At 36.9% G+C, this 16,550-nt stretch overlaps 1 protein-coding gene across 1 annotated transcript in view; it reads right to left on the minus strand.

The window, feature by feature from the left end:
• FERMT2 (FERM domain containing kindlin 2) overlaps positions 1-16,550 on the minus strand; it is a 71,103-nt gene that overhangs the window by 42,991 nt on the left and 11,562 nt on the right. Inside the window, exon 2 of the mRNA XM_024734794.1 lies at positions 6,936-7,169. Within this exon, the coding sequence (XP_024590562.1) occupies positions 6,936-7,169 (234 nt within the window). The remainder of the gene's footprint in view (positions 1-6,935; positions 7,170-16,550) is intronic.

The following is a 16,550-nucleotide window of genomic DNA, read 5'->3' on the forward strand; positions in this document are numbered from 1 at the left end:
ATATTTAAAAAGACAATTATTGTTTTAGGGGAAAATAACGTTGAGTTTTAGCATATTTGAAAGTAACACATATGACAACAGCACAAAGAACAGGAAAGGGGAAATGGAACTACACTGTTGTAAGACTATTATACGATGTGTGAAACGGTATACTATTTGAACACAGAACGTGAATAAAGTTAACGCCATACACTGTAACCCCAGAACAACCACTAAAAAGACAAAAGTGTCACAGGTGACAATAAACGTAACTGTAACAAACAAACCCCCTCAATTTAAAAGAAGAGAGGGAAAAGAAAAAAACAGAGCACACAGAAACCTTAAAATAAATACCATATAAAAAACAAATACCAAGGTGACAGATTTAAACTCAACGACACTGATAAGCACATTAAAAGTAAATGGTCTGGGCTTCCCTGGTGGCGCAGTGGTTGAGAGTCCGCCTGTCAATGCAAGGGGACACGGGTTCGTGCCCCAGTCCGGGAAGATCCCACATGCCGCGGAGCGGCTGGGCCCGTGAGCCATGGCCGCTGAGCCTGCGCGTCCGGAGCCTGTGCTCCACAACGGGAGAGGCCACAACAGTGAGAGGCCCGAGTACCGCAAAAAAAAAAAAAAGTAAATGGTCTATCAACTATGTTGCATGCCAATTTGATATTATCACTGTAAAGCAATATTACACTTAGAAACCTAATTGTTTTCCCATAATCACTGAATTCTCTGATATCTTTTTTCCAACTTCCTAGCATTTCCTCTCTGAAGTATCTAAATTAACTGTCCTGCCTGAAGTTTCCTTTAAAAGGCAATGTCTATAAAGTCCTATGGCTTCAACATATTCAATTTTGTTTTGAAAGGTAATAAAAATAGTGAATTTCTATTCCTACATCTAAACCACTGGAAAAAAATAAAATAAATAAGCTAATGGAAGCAACCTAAATGTCCATTGACAGATGAATGCATAAAGAAGATGTGGGGTGTGTGAGTGTACGTGTGTGTATGTAATGGAATATTACTCAGCCATAAAAAAAGAATGAAATAATGCCATTAGCAGTAACAGATGGACCTAGAGATTATCATAGGAAATGAAGTCAGACAGAGAAAGATAAATATCATATGATACCATTTATATGTAGAATCTAAAAAAATGATACAAATGAACTTCCCATTTACTCTTAAAAAGGCTCGTCATTTGTAAAGCCTGCATGTCAGAACCCACCTTACATAAAAGAACTTAGCATGCTTTGCCAGCAGTGTTTCTTTCAAAAAGGAAAGGAAAATGTAACTAAAAACCTCATTTAATCATTACACAGAAGCATCTTCTTAAGAGTTATGTTATAAAAAAAATCAAGATACTTTTTACCAAATAAAAAACTTAGCAGTCTGCCAAAACTCACACAAGAAATAGACAATCTGAATAAGTCTATACCTATTAAAGAAATTGAATCAATAACTAATAACCTTCCAAAACAGAAAGCACTAGGGCCAGACAGGTTCACTGGTGAATTCTACCGAACATTTTTTCTAGTTTTACTGAGGTATAACTGACATGCAACACTGTGTAGGTTTAAGGTACACAGCATAATGACTTGACTTACATAATATTACCACAGTAAATTTAGTTAACATCCATTATCTCATACAGATACCCAAAGAAAGTTTATTTTGCTTATGGTAAGAACTCTTATGATCTACTCTCTTAACAACTTCCAAATAAACCATACAGTAGTGTTAACTCTAGTCATCGTGCTATATACCACATCCCCAGTACTTACTTATCTTGTAACTGGAAGTTTGTACCTTTTGACTACCTTAATCCAATTCCTCCCCTTAGGCTGTTTCCATGTCTTGGCTATTATAAATAATGCTGCTATAAACATGGAGGTGCAGCTATCTCTCCGACACAGTGCTTTCATTTCCTTTGGATATACTCCCAGAAGTAGAACTGCTGGATCATATGGTAGTCCTACTTTTAGTTTTTTGAGGAACCTCCATACAGTTTTCCATAGTGGCTACATCAATTTACAATCCCACCAACAGTGCACAAGGGTTCCCTTTTCTCTACATCCTTGCCAGCATGTATCACTTGTCTTTTTGATAACCATTCTGACAAGTGTGAGATATATCTCATTGTGGTTTCAATTTGTATTTCCCTAATGATTAGTGATGTTAAGCACATTTCCATGTACCTTTTGAACATGTTTGGAAAAATGTCCGTTCAGGTCCTTTGCCCATTTTTAAAAGTGGATTATTTGGGGATTTTTTGCTATTAAGCTGTATGAGCTCTTTATATATTTTGGGTATTAACTCATCAGATATATGGATTGCAGATAATTTTTCCCATTCCACTGGTTGTTTTTCATTTTGTTGGTCATTTCTTTGGCCATGCAGAAAATTTTTTTGTTTGACGTAATTCTACTTGTTTATTTTTGCTTGTGCTTTAGGTGTTATATCCAGAAAGTCACTGCCAAAACCCATGTCAAGGAGCTTTTTTCTTGACATCTGAGGAAGAAACTACACTAATTCTCTATAATCTCTTTCAGAAGATAGAAGCAGAGGAAATATTTCCTAATTCATTCTATGAAGCCAGCATTACTCTAATACTAAAATCAAACAAAGCCATTGCAAGAAAAGAAAACTACAGACCAATATCTCTAATGAACATAAATGCAAAATCTTTAATAAACTATTAGCAAATCGAATCCAACAATGTATAAATAGAATTATACACCATGACCAAGTGGGATTTATGCCAAGTATGCGAGGCTGGTTCAACATCCAAAAATCAATATAACCCATCACATCAAAAGGCTGAAGAGGAAAAATCACATGACCGTATCAATAGGTGTTAAAAAAAAAGCATGACAAAATCCAACACTTATTCATGATAAAACACAGTAAACTAAAATAGAGGGGAACACTTCCTCAAGTTTTTTCTTTTTGGCTGTGCTGTGTGGCTTGTTATGATCTCCCTGGTGGTCTAGTGGTTAGGATTCAGCGCTTTCACTGCTGCGGTCCAAGTTCAATCCGTGGCTGGGGAACACTTCCTCAACTTGATAAAGAGTATCTACAAAAAACCTTCAGCTAACAACATACATAATGATGAGAAACTAGAAGCTTTCCCACTATAACAGGAACAAGGCAAGGATGTCCTCTCATAACACTGCTTTTCAATATTGTACTGGAAGCCCTAGCTTATACAATAAGACAAGAAAAGGAAATAAAAAGTGTACAGATTGGGAAGGAAGAAATCTGTCTTTGTTCACAGATAACATGATCATCTCTACAGAAAATCTAAAAGAAGTGACAAAAACTCCAGAAACAAATAAACAATTATAGCAAGGTAAAGGACACAAGGTTAATATACAAAAGTAAATTGTGGGCTTCCCTGGTGGCACAGTGGTTGAGAGTCCGCCTGTCAATGCAGGGGACACGGGTTCATGCCCCAGTCTGGGAAGATCCCACATGCCGCGGAGCGGCTGGGCCCGTGAGCCATGGCCGCTGAGCCTGCGCGTCCAGAGCCTGTGCTCCGCAATGGGAGAGGCCACAACAGTGAGAGGCCCGCGTACTGCAAAAAAAAAAGTAAATTGCTTTCCAGCAGTGAGCATGTGGAATTTGAAATGTAAAACACAATACTATTTACATTAGCACCAAAAAGTAAAATACTTACATATAAATATGACAAAATATGCACAGGATCTATATAAGGAGAACTACAAAACTGTGATGAAAGAAATTAAAGAAAGAAATAAGGGGAGAGACATTCCATGTTCATGGTCAGGAAGACTTGATCTGTCAAGATGTCAGTTCTTCTCAGCTTGATCTATAGATTCAATGCAATCCCAAACAAAATCTCAGCAAGTTATTTTATGGATACTGACAAACTAATTCTAAAGTTTATATGGAAAGGCAAGAGACCCAGGATACCCAACACAATATTGAAGGAGAAGAGCAAATTTGGAGGATTGATGCTACCTGACTTCAATCCTTACTGTAAAAAGCTCCAGTAATCAAGACAAGGTGGTATGGGCAAAAGGACAGCAAACAGATCAATGAAAAAGAATATAGAGCCCAGCAAGCGACATATAAATATAGTCAACTGGTCTTTGACAAAGCAGCAAAGGCAACACGATAGAGAAAAGATAACTTTTCAATAAACAGTGCTATAACAACTGGACATCCACATGCAAAAAAATGAATCTAGACCCAGACCACACACCCTTCACAAAAATGAACTCAAAATGGATCACAGACCTAAATGTAAACTGTAAAAGCCTTAAAAGATAACATAGAAAAAACTCTAGATGACCTTGGGTTTGGTGATGACTTTTTAGATATGATAACAAAGGCACGATCCATGAAAGAAATAACTGATAAGCCAGACTTTATAAAAATTAAAAATTTCTGTTCTGTGAAAGAAACTGCCAAAGATAATGAAAAGATAAGCCACTGACTGGGATAAAATATTTGCAAGACATATCTGATAAAGGACTGTTACCCAAAATATACAAAGAACTATTAAAACTCAACAGTAAAAAAACAAAAACTTGACTGAAAAATAGGCCACAGACTTTAACAGATACCTCACCAAAGAAGATGTACAGATGGCAAATGAGCGTATGAAAAGATGTTTCACATCACGGAAATGCAAAATTAAAACAATGATATACCACTATACATCTATAAGAATGGCCACAGTCCAGAACACTGACAACACCAAATGCTGGTGAGAATTCAAGAGCAACAGGAATTCTCATTCACTGCTGAATGTGAATGCAAAATGGTATAGCTACTTTGGAAGACAATTTAGCGGTTTCCTACAAAACTAAGCATATTCTTACCATATGATCCAACAATCATACTCCTTAGTATTTACCCAAAGGAGTAAAAAACACATGTTCACAAAAAAAAAACCGGTACATGAATGTTTACAGCAGCTTTATTTATAATTGCAAAACTTGGAAATAACCAAGATATCTGTCATTAGGTGTGGAAAATAAACTGTGGCACATCCAGACAATGGGATATTATTCAGCGCTTAAAAAAATGAGTCACCAAGCTACGAAAAGACATGAAGGAAACTTAAATGTACATTACTAAGCAAAAGACACCAATCTGAAAAGCTACGTATTGTATGATTCCAATTGTATGACATTCTGTAAAAGGCAAAACTATGGAGACAGTAAACAGATTAACAATTGCCAGGGGTTGGTAGGGGAGGGATGAAAAGGCAGAGTACAGATTTTCAGGGCAGTGAAACTATTCTGTATGATATTACAATGATGGATATGTCATTATACATTTGTCCAAAGCTGCAGACTGTACAACACCAAGAGTAAACGCTAATGTAAACCATGGAGTCTGGATGATAATGATGTATCAATGAAGGTTTATCATTACAACAAATGTCCCAGTCTGGTGTGGGGTCTTGATAGTGGGGAGGTTGTATGTGTGGGAATGAGGGTAAATGGGAACACTCTGTACTTTCTGCTTAATTTTGCTGTGAACCTAAAACTGCTGTAAAAAAAGTTTATTAAAAAAACTGATAAATGATATAAACAGGCAATTCAATAAAGAAACTGAAATGGCCAGTAAAGACATAAAAACATAGTTATCTTTATAAACTAAAATGAAATACTGTATTTTTTCACTCAGAGAAGCAAACACTAAAAACTGACAACATTCAAGTGTTAGTGACAACTTGAGGCAATGGGTTTTCACACACTGACGGTTGGAATGTAAACTGGTATAACCACTTGGGAGAGCAATTTGACGGTATCTGAAATGAATTATGTGTACACTTAAAACACAGCAATTCTACTTTCTACTTCTACACAAACACAAAAGAGAAATTCCTCCACACTCGTGCAAAACGGCATTAAGAAGATACCTGGGGCTTCCCTGGTGGCGCAGTGGTTGAGAGTCCGCCTGCTGATGCAGGGGACACGGGTTCGTGCCCCGGTCTGGGAGGATAACTGCAGGAACATTTTGTTTTTGGATATACACACTCACAGATGTGGATACATGTATGGATGTTTACATACTTTCAAAAGTACTGGAAAGATACATATTAACCTTATGCAGTAGTTGCTCTGTGAAGGGAGACTGGAGGAGAATATGTATCAAGAACTTTACCTCTATTATTTTGACTTAAAAAATAGTTTAGCAAAATGATAAAATATCAGCTATTAATTCTAGATAATAGGATTTAGGTAAGTGTTACATAATTCTTTATATTTTTCTGTATTTTAATTTTTGTCTTAGAAATTCCATTAAACATTAAAAAAAACCTCGTAATTTGAGTCATTAGAACAACACAGTAACGTCCTGTATCTCCCCCAAATCTATGGTACAATGGAGTTATGTACTAATGGTAATGACAATGGTTCACATTTTCTGAGGGTTGAATACTTCCTGTCATGTGACAGAATTGGGTCAGCCAAAAGTAATCTACATCTCATTTCAAAAAACATAAACAGAACTGCTACAAGAGTTTTCAAATTGTAGACTGGTTAAGGACGACAGCACTCACGGTCATTTCCTTAGGAGCTGTGTCAGGCCTTCAAGGAAGGAACACAATCTGCCTGAATCACTAAAACTGAATATTGACTTACGTTGAAGGAAATACTACAAAAGCTACATCACTCTGCAAATAACTGCCTGTTCTCTTCTCCTTCCCATGAAAATAAAGTCATCAGAATGAGGTATTAAATAATAATATATATTTCTAATAGGGAAATACTAGACACCTCCTGTTCTACCTTAACATTTCTTTACCTTAAAGTAATATAAAAACTTTAAAGAACAAAGTAATATTTTCACAAATACACAAACACAGATAGCTCACCCCAATCCTTACTCCTTGAGATAAACTCAATGTCAGTCATCAGTCATATACATATCACGCAACTCATAATTTCATGAATTTATCTAATACTTACTAAAAGTCTTACAGATGTCAGAAACAGCTTTGAAGACTCTGTCAGAGAAATTCACTTTCACCTTCACATACTTCATGTTGGGAAGTTGCAGGCGGAGCAGCTTGTGCTGGGGGGTGAACTGAAGCTTAGCATCTGCCTGAACGCCATACTTGTCCAAGGTCCAATGTGTCTTGAGGAGCCAAGTTCTCTTCTTTTCCCACCACAGAGCGTGGTCAGACCAATCTTTTTTTACATCTGTTAAACAAACAAACAAAACACTTCTAAAAATCATCAAGATCACCTTGAGAGAGATCATAAGCAGAAAACTAAATAACTGGGTATTTAATATGATCAACTAATTAAATACTAAGTGCCTGTTATGTGATAGGTACAAAAGAAATACTAAATAGCTGAGAAAACATTCTGCCCTTGAAAACTAGTATAGAAGGGAGCTGAGGCAGAATACACAGGGTAACCTAGTAATGCTTAAGGGGGACACACAATGAGGAAGAGAGTAAGTACTCTCTGTAGGCATTCCGAGAACAAAGAGAACCCTGGGGACTAGAATCAGAAGGATTAATGATGAGGCGGAGTTGGTGGATTCTGAGCCCAGCCTCCAGGAATGGACAATATTCTGATGATAAAATAGGTGAGAAGGCTGAGATATATGAGGCTGCAGAGGCATGCTGAGGTTAATCAGTGGTGAAAAGTAAGATGGAACCAAAGTGAACAAAACCCAACATCCTAGGTAAAGAAGAGACTGGAAAAGAAAACATCCACGAGTAACACTTAATAACTTATTAAGAGAAAACAAAAACATAAAAACTACACTCCCAACCACACACCCAAATACATTCCAAGAAAAGTAACTTATAAGTCACACTGTCCAACTTTTTTCCCCCAATATATTTCGGTACAAGAGAAAACATTAATATCTCTTATACTCTTTAACATCCTTATGCAATTAAATTAAATGAAAATAAATTTATACCAAATAAAGAGTATAATTTACACAAGATTTGGCTACCCCCAGATATAGCAGATCGTAACAATAAACTTGCAAATAAAAGCCAACTTTAGCGAGTTCTTAAAGTAGCAATAAAAGTAAAGACTTTTTGGATCAATTATATGATAAACTAAGAACCAAAAAAGGGGGACAGGATATTTTTTTTAAAAAAAACAGTATTAGCCAAACAAAGCTTTCCAGGGGAAGAAAATAAAAATGAAAAATATTATCATGATTCTGATATAAAGTTCATCTTAATACAGTTTTAAAAAGAATCGTTCAATTTTAAGAAGATAAATTTAAAAGTATACACTAACCTGAAATGTCTTTTTTAGCACCTGTCTACCAGAAAGCTTCAGAGTAAAAAATCAAACCACCACACTGATTATGAGCCTAGAAACACTTTCTATAATGGTGAAATTTACTTGATATAATTAACTTCTCATTATGGAAGAAACACATCACAGGTGGGAAAAAGACTTTCAATTCCCCCAGCCATTTTTAAAAAATATTTTAATTAGTAAGTACTTTAATGGGAGAACTGTAATTACTTGTGATTATATTGCCATTTTGAAATTTCAATATTTGTTTTGGGAAAGCCCAGTCAATTATGTTATTTGAAGTTTGGCTGCAGAAATACATATTTTACAACTACTTACTTAGTTGTGACACAATGTATATAGTACCCTGCATCTTAAATTATTTTCCAGCACAGAATTTATCAACTAACTTTTAGAAACAACAAATCTGATCTAGCTCATAAGAGCACAACCAAGGTTGGGACCTTTTCATATACTATGAGGTAAATGTCACACACATTACAGATGGTTTACTTTTTTCTTCAGGAATAAAGAACCCAAGGCAGAAAAAGATAATTTGTAAAGAATGATAGTAACCAAGCAGAGCAAGGCTGAGCTGAACTGAATTAATTGTAGGTAGGTATCTAATACTTTCTTCCTCATATCTCAATCCATTCACTTCTGCTCCCAATATCAACCATTAAGGAAGCTACAACATATATTTCCAGTGGGGGGAGAAGAGAGGAAAAAGCTGTACACCGCTAATAATAATAGTTTTGTAAATACTGACTTAAGTCATTTGGGTTCCCTTTGACTTAAATCAAAAGACAATCCTGAAATAAGAACTTTGACACAAGTAGCTTATTTGGGGTGGGGGTGGGGGGACCCCAGGAAGCATACCTGAGGGGATTAGGAAAAGCAAAACAGAGGGAGAAAAGTCTATTAAGGATTCATTAACTTCTGTGGATAACTGGAGTTCAGTCCTGTGAGATATCCTCCGAGGAATTACATAGAACATGACTTAGAATTATTCCCCTAAGGAAAGAGAAAGCTGGGGCATCTATCCAATTCCTTGGTTGAGGGTTGCTCCTAGGGCCACTCAATTCCCAGCATTTCCCCAGCTGCCACGCATGGGCTGGCCACCCTACACTCAAGCAGTTAACTCACCAAGGCTGAAATATTTACTACGTGGACTTTTTACAGAAAGACTTTGTAGGGCCGGATGCAATAAAATCTCAACTTTGCATCAATTAGGCTTCAAACGCTGACCTCAGAAACAGGTACTTCCCGTGATCTTCCTCTTTAAAAATTTAACCCTCCCCATCAATTCCACCTCGGGTTTTTTACACCAAAGGAACGGCACCCCTGCATCCAATAAGAATAAACATTGACAAGGACATATAATCCAAAGATTGTGTACTAGAAACCTATGAATAGTTTGTTTACCCACAGAAAGAGAGAAAATCTTTTACTGACTGGCGACACCTGTAAAATCAGTCTTTTTTACCCACAGAAAATAGTAGATAAGTAACAATATAGGAAAGAAAAATTACCCCAAATAAAAGCAGAAAACAGGACACCAGAAAAGATCTGAAGTGTTGATAGGGCACATGCCAAGAGACAAAAACAGAGAAAAGCAGGCATTCTGACAGCAAAAGAAGTAGTCAGTGTTAGAAGATGGAATGGTTGGACTATGGGAGCCTGTAACATATGTTCAAATAGTATAATTTTTGGTAGCATTCTTGAAGACTCAAAATACCAGCAACCTAATCAGCATTAATTATAAGATAATCACTACTACAGAACAAGAACAAACAGCATCTATAAAATATTCATTAATTCCACAAATATCTACTGAACATTTACTATGTGCCAGAAGGCACTATTCTAGTGCTAGAGATACAGTGATGAGAAGAACAAAGTTCCAGCATCTTTGAAGAAGGCCAATATGACTAGAATTGAGGAGGTGAAGCATCAGAGAGCTCGGCAGAAGCCTTGTATATTATAAAGTCGTTTAGCTTTTATTATGTGTGTGAGAGAAGCCACTAGAGCAGTGTTTTTCAGCTTGTTTGGCATTAGAATTATCTGAGCAACTTTTCAAATAGAGTAATGCCTGGACTCAGCCCAAACCACTCTGGGTGTGGGTCTAGAAATCGATTTTAAGCAGGGGAGTGATTTTCTCCTCTTCTCTCTCACATCTTCTTTTGGCTCAAGACAATCCCTCCTATATGAAATGATTATGTTCCAAAGTTCCTTTAAGTCTTAGAATTTAGATTTGCCACAAAGAAACATTATAAATAGGTTCCAAATCAGACTGTTACTCAAATCTGAAATAGTCCCAAGTATACTACTAGCAATATTACACTAAACTGATATCATAAGGCTTTTGCAGAATATATGGCTGATGTTCAACTAGAGATGTAAGGAAAACTGCTAAGTTGCACCTGAAAACTGTGGGTTGGATGGAGAGGAAGAAAGACAGCGTTGCTGGTTAAGTTGTGAGGGAGACAAGGGCTTCCTGCTAAAGTAGGGCACTTGGCTACTCCCTCGTCATCCTTCCATAAACTCCAGGAATTAACTGGCCTCCTTCCTCTTTCCCAGCTACAATTTGTTGTCTTAAGCCAAGGTTTCTTTCCTCTACTAAAGCTCCTAAAAACAGAAGCGCTTTACCTTCTGCTTTCCTCTCTAATTCCTGAAACATACAACTATTCTGATGTTTCTAATGAAATGTTATTGCCAATAATGTGTAAAGACAAGGTCTACAAGTAAAATTAATGCTTAAGTAAGTTTAAAAAATTATCTCTATAATGTTATCCCTAATGTTTATTGAAATGTAAAGGACATTAAATATTAATTTCGCTTTTCGATCACATCATCTTTTGTTCTTAAGAACTCCTCACTCTCACTCTTTTAGGTCTCTCTCCTCCCAAACTCCTTTTAATTTCAGAGGTGAGGCAGCTGAGGATACTGCTCCCTTGTTTTTAGGATGTGCCCTCGTGTTCTTGTTTTTAATCACTCAGACCTTCAAAAAAGGAAACAGGCAAAATGGACAAAGTGTTGCTCTTCAGGTACACAACCAATAAATGAATCAATAAACATTTTCCAGGGACCTACCATGTGCCAGACACTAAACTAGGCCATGGGAATATATAATTAGTTTCGTAAGAACTCCTATCAAAGAGTCACTTACAGTCCAAGTGAGGGACGCAGACAGTGGCAGAAAGATCAGAATCCAGTTCTAATAGGTATCTAACTGACATCTCAACTGAAGAGTCAGCATGAGAAAATGGGCTCACAGACTAAATTTATGTTCGCTCAGCTCTGCCCAAGGTTAACAAACTCTGTCTCCCAGGCACACAGAGACCTGGTATTTCCACTTTATTTAATAATTTCTTTACCTCCCTACAGATGTCCAATCTGTCCTCTTCCTCACTCCTAAATACCTATTTCCTGTAAGACTGCTAGTTCATTAGGGTCTCAAAGAGCTACAGGGAAATAGTCACTCAAACCACTCCATTTCTCTGTTCCAATACCATCCATACTTTGGAATGTCAATTTATTTATATATAATGGACCCCAGTCCCCTCCATACACCAAGAAGCTAATCAATTCAAGATATATCCTAAGAAAGATAAGGATTACACCAGATAATTAAGGACTAGGCCATGGAAACTGTGATTCAAGTGAGGGTTAGTTTCAAGAGGTCCTTCCTAGAACCGGCCAACACTACAAAGTGAGTCATCAGTTCACTCTCAAAACACCAAGTGTGAAGGAATATTTATATTATGCATGTCTTTAACTGATTTAACAATGGCAGCTACAGACAATAAAACTCAAAAAGGTTATGGTTAGTGGCTATTTTACTATTTGAAGAATGAGTATAGTACTATGCAAAATTAAACTGAGTTCAAAATAAGTGAAGAACACAAACAGGTATCAACTGCAAAGACACAATTTAGAAAAATAATGTAATTAACCATTTTGATTTTACATTAGAAACTAGAATTATATTATAAAATGAATACTCTATCATCTAAAAATAATTGAAATAACTTCCAAGTCATTCCTCCCTTCTTTAAGACTGTTCTACAGAGACCAGAAGTAAATTCCTCAATTATTTTTAATCTTAGAAGAGTAACCCTCCCTTCCAGACTACGCTTCATTCTAGAGGAATAATCCCCAACAGATTCGCAGCGGTGTATTCTATACTACATTATTACAAGGCTATCTATGACTGAATCAGTTACTATAATAGGATTATTAGTATACTAGAAAGAAGTATATTCCTGATTTTCCACAGCTATGAAAAGCAGAAACAGACTGCTTTAAAAAAGTCCCAGAGCTCACTCAGCTGACATACACTTTTGTTAATCAATAAAATGAAAAAAGGAAACACTAGCAATGACGCACGTAAATATTCCAGAATTCAGTAACTGTCCCCTACTCACCCCGTCCATTCAACAAATTAAGGGAGACTACACCAAGATCATATAAATAGTAATTATATTAACCTAATCTTTAAATCTTTAAAATTGAATCTCTCTCTCCAAGGTCTAGTTTCTTCCTCAGTTTTTCTTTCTATCCAAGTACTATGGAATTTACCTCTCAAGCAGCTGTTAAATTTGTCCCTTCCTTTCTTTTTATTACACTGCTTTAGCTTAAGTCCTCAGCATCTCTTGTCTGAACTACTATAATCCCATTTTTTACAAAACTATCTGAGTTATCTTTTAAAATGCAAATTTGATCATTTTACTTCTCTACGTAACTTTACAGGTCCTTCTGTTGCTGAAGTGTTTTATCACCTCTTAGCAGGTTACACAAACCTTAACCATCTGTGCCCCACACTGCTTGGCTATCCCCAGGTACAGCTCATGCTCTGGCCCAGTTTGTGAAACAACTTGATGTTTTGTGCGTCCTTGATTGGATACCTTTCTCTTCCTCCCCTCATCAAGCTGACAAAATCCTACACAAAAACCAAATATTACCATCTCCAAGCCTTCACGGACCCTCCTGTTAAAGCAGTTACGTACATCTTAGCACTCTGAATAATATACCACACTTCATTATAATTGATTTTATGTAACTACCTTCTTCCACTCGATTATGGGTCTTTGATCTTATTTATCTTGTACCTCAAAGGCAGAGCCCAGGGACTTTCCTGGTGGTGCAGTGGTTAAGAATCCACCTGCCAATGCAGGAGACACGGGTTCGATCCCTGGTCCAGGAAGATCCCACATGCCGCAGAGCAACTAAACCCGTGCGCCACAACTACTGAGCCCTCATGCCACAACTACTGAAGCCCATGTGTGCCTAGAGCCCATGCTCCACAACAAGAGAAGCCACCGCAATGAGAAACACGTGCACCGCAAGGAAGAGTAGGACCCGTTCGCCGCAACTAGAGAAAGCCCGTGTGCAGCAATGAAGACCCAACATAGCCGAAAATAAATAAGTAAAATAAATAAATTTTTTAAAAGGCAGAGCCCAGGGCCTGGCACATGGAATTAAACCAATAAATATTTGTAATATGCAGGCAATGTGTAAACTCTTAAGTGTATACAGGCAAATGAAAAAACAATAAAACTGGTATTTACTGTAATTTAAAACATTAGAAATATTGAGAAGTGTTACACTTCGTTGTAAAAACTTACCAAGAGTAGTTTTATTCATTTATTTATTTTCGCTGCACCAGGTCTTGCTGCATGAGGGATCTTTAGTTGCAGCATGCAGACTTCTTAGTTGCGGCATGTGGACTCTTAGTTGAGGCATGCATGTGGGATCTAGTTTGCCGATCAGGGATCGAACCCGGGCCCCCTGCATCGGGAGCGTGGAGTCTTACCCACTGGACCACCAGGGAAGTCCCCAAGAATAGTTTAAATACTACTTGTCTATGCCCTGGAAAATTATCATACTCTTTCTAGGTTTGGATCAATTTCCAACATTTTATTCTGCGTACTTTCAATGCCATGCTATATCTCCGAGAGTTCTTTTGATATGCAGTTTTTTGCTGGTGTCACTTCCTCTGAGACATCTTTGTCTTTTTTGTCGTACCACTTAATCTCATTTATGTCAATACGTTTGCCTTCACTAAATTCCTCTGGCTGTATATCTAGAGTCTCTCAAATGGCAACAGCACCCGCATTCCCATGGTGAGCTGTTTCTTCTATAACTCCATTTATGCTTGATTCAAATTTCAGTTCTGGCATCACCACTTTTTGGATTTTTCTGCTGAACATTTACCTTTGTTGGCCAATTCCCTCTTTCAGTTATCCATTAAAAAAAATCTCATGAGTTTATCAGTGGGAGAAAAAGAAGCAACACAACTACGTATGCTGTCTTATGCATGAACACAAATATATAGTAACCAATCATGGACAGACTGAAATATGTGATATGACTGGTCACTGATCATGATACACATGTTACTGACACAGTGAATTGTAGACTGAAGAGCTAGAAGCAAAGTTGGTACTTTATGCAATTACTCAAAGTATGGTGGTAACTAAAATGTGAACCATGTTGTTGGATAACTGGTGTTAACTAAACCATGATAACTGAAACATGTGCATACTGAAACTGTGCAAAATACTGACGGTTTCCAAAAATATGATATGTCCTTTTCTTTAAAAAAATGTTTTTCATCTGTTAGCATAAGCAGTAAACTGCTTCAAACTTTACATATCATTCAAATTGCCAAATTATTTCAATTAAAGTACCCCATTCAATTTTAGCTTAAGAAAATTATTGGTTTACATTAAGACTTCAATGACTGGCTAAAGCAGAAGCATCACCCAGTTTTCAAAAACATTTAGAAACTAAACTCCTGATTAAAAAGTGACTCACTGATGTTTCTTTGACATAGCTAACTTGATTAAAAATTAGGAATTCACCCATCAAAACAAAACAAAATCAACTAAGTTTACAAATGGCCTTCTGAAGTTACTCAAAAACCCAAAATAATATTTATCAATTTCAATATCAATTATTTCCTATTATAAAATATACTAACTCAAAGTAGTTGAGGAGCTTTACCAGATGACATACATGCATGCAATTACAGAGTGCGCACAAAGAGAAGTCATGTCAATTATTCATTTCCAGAGGGTGGGTAACTTTCTATCCAATCCAGCGGCTTACTACTAATTTTGTTCAACTTGACTTAGTTCCTAGAAGACTGGACTCAGAGTCCATGCAATGTCAACATGTAACAAATTCTAAGAGAGTTAACATCAAGGCTGAATGTATCAGTTAGTATTTGACTCACAGAGGTAATATAACTGGATTTGTCTTTTAAAGTTGGTCAAAGGCACTAGCTACTCTATAGTTCAAAAAAGAAGTAACTTAAGAATATTTTATTGGCTTTGACATTTAAAATTTATCTCAGAAACAAATTCTAATACAGGACTGGAGTGCAGACTACTGAAAAAATATTTCTTGGAATCCAAGAGGCTTAATACTGCTTGTATCTTATGTTACTGACACATATGTACATGATGAACTCCAAATTTGTAAAGATCTAATGTCTCTTCCAATTTAAAATCTATTATTGGTATCTCACAGCTCTTAGTACAAGTGTTTTAAACCTGGTTTACAACGCACTTCAAGCACTTGCTTATTTCTTAAGCCTGTCAAGTCACGGGTTCCCCAGGACCATTCCTCCATCATCATTAGACTTCTTTCAGTTCCTCAAATGGCAGCCTTCCCTTGTTCCCATGCTCTCATGCTGGGACTTCTCATCTTCTCCCAACCTGCTGTTCTTTTATCCCATGCCCCCATGCTAAGATCCTCTGTCACTCTTCTGGCTAATTCCTACTCCACCGTCAGCCCTCGTTTTAAAAGTAATTTCCTCCAGAAACCCTTCCCCATTGACTAGGTCAGATTCCCCAGTACATACTCTCAGAACTATTTCAATTATCCTAACACTCATCACATTATAGCAATTACTTATTTAAAGACTGTCTTGCCCCTAAGACTACAAGTTGAATGAGTGTAAGGAAGAAGCTAATTTTGTTCACTTCCTGTCTCTCTCATTCATAGTATGGTATCCAGCATTCAGCAGGTTCTCATTTAAAACATTAAGTGGGTGCGTGAAGGAAGAATAGAACAGAATATCATTTCCTCACTTACTTAACTATATCTTTCCTCTCTATAATTATTATCTTCTACTTCTCTAAGCTAGTCTCCAGAACACCATAAACACCGCAATCCTCAATCCAGAATGCCTTTCTTCCTAACTTTTCACCCTGGCCCTCTTTAAATAAAGCCAGTCTCTGTTCATGCTTCTAAATCTCCACCACCTTCCTGTACCACTTATTTGGCACTTCACAACCAGAC

Source organism: Neophocaena asiaeorientalis, unplaced genomic scaffold, assembly GCF_003031525.2.
Source record: "Neophocaena asiaeorientalis asiaeorientalis breed wild unplaced genomic scaffold, Neophocaena_asiaeorientalis_V1.1 scaffold547, whole genome shotgun sequence".
NCBI lineage: Eukaryota > Metazoa > Chordata > Mammalia > Artiodactyla > Phocoenidae > Neophocaena > Neophocaena asiaeorientalis.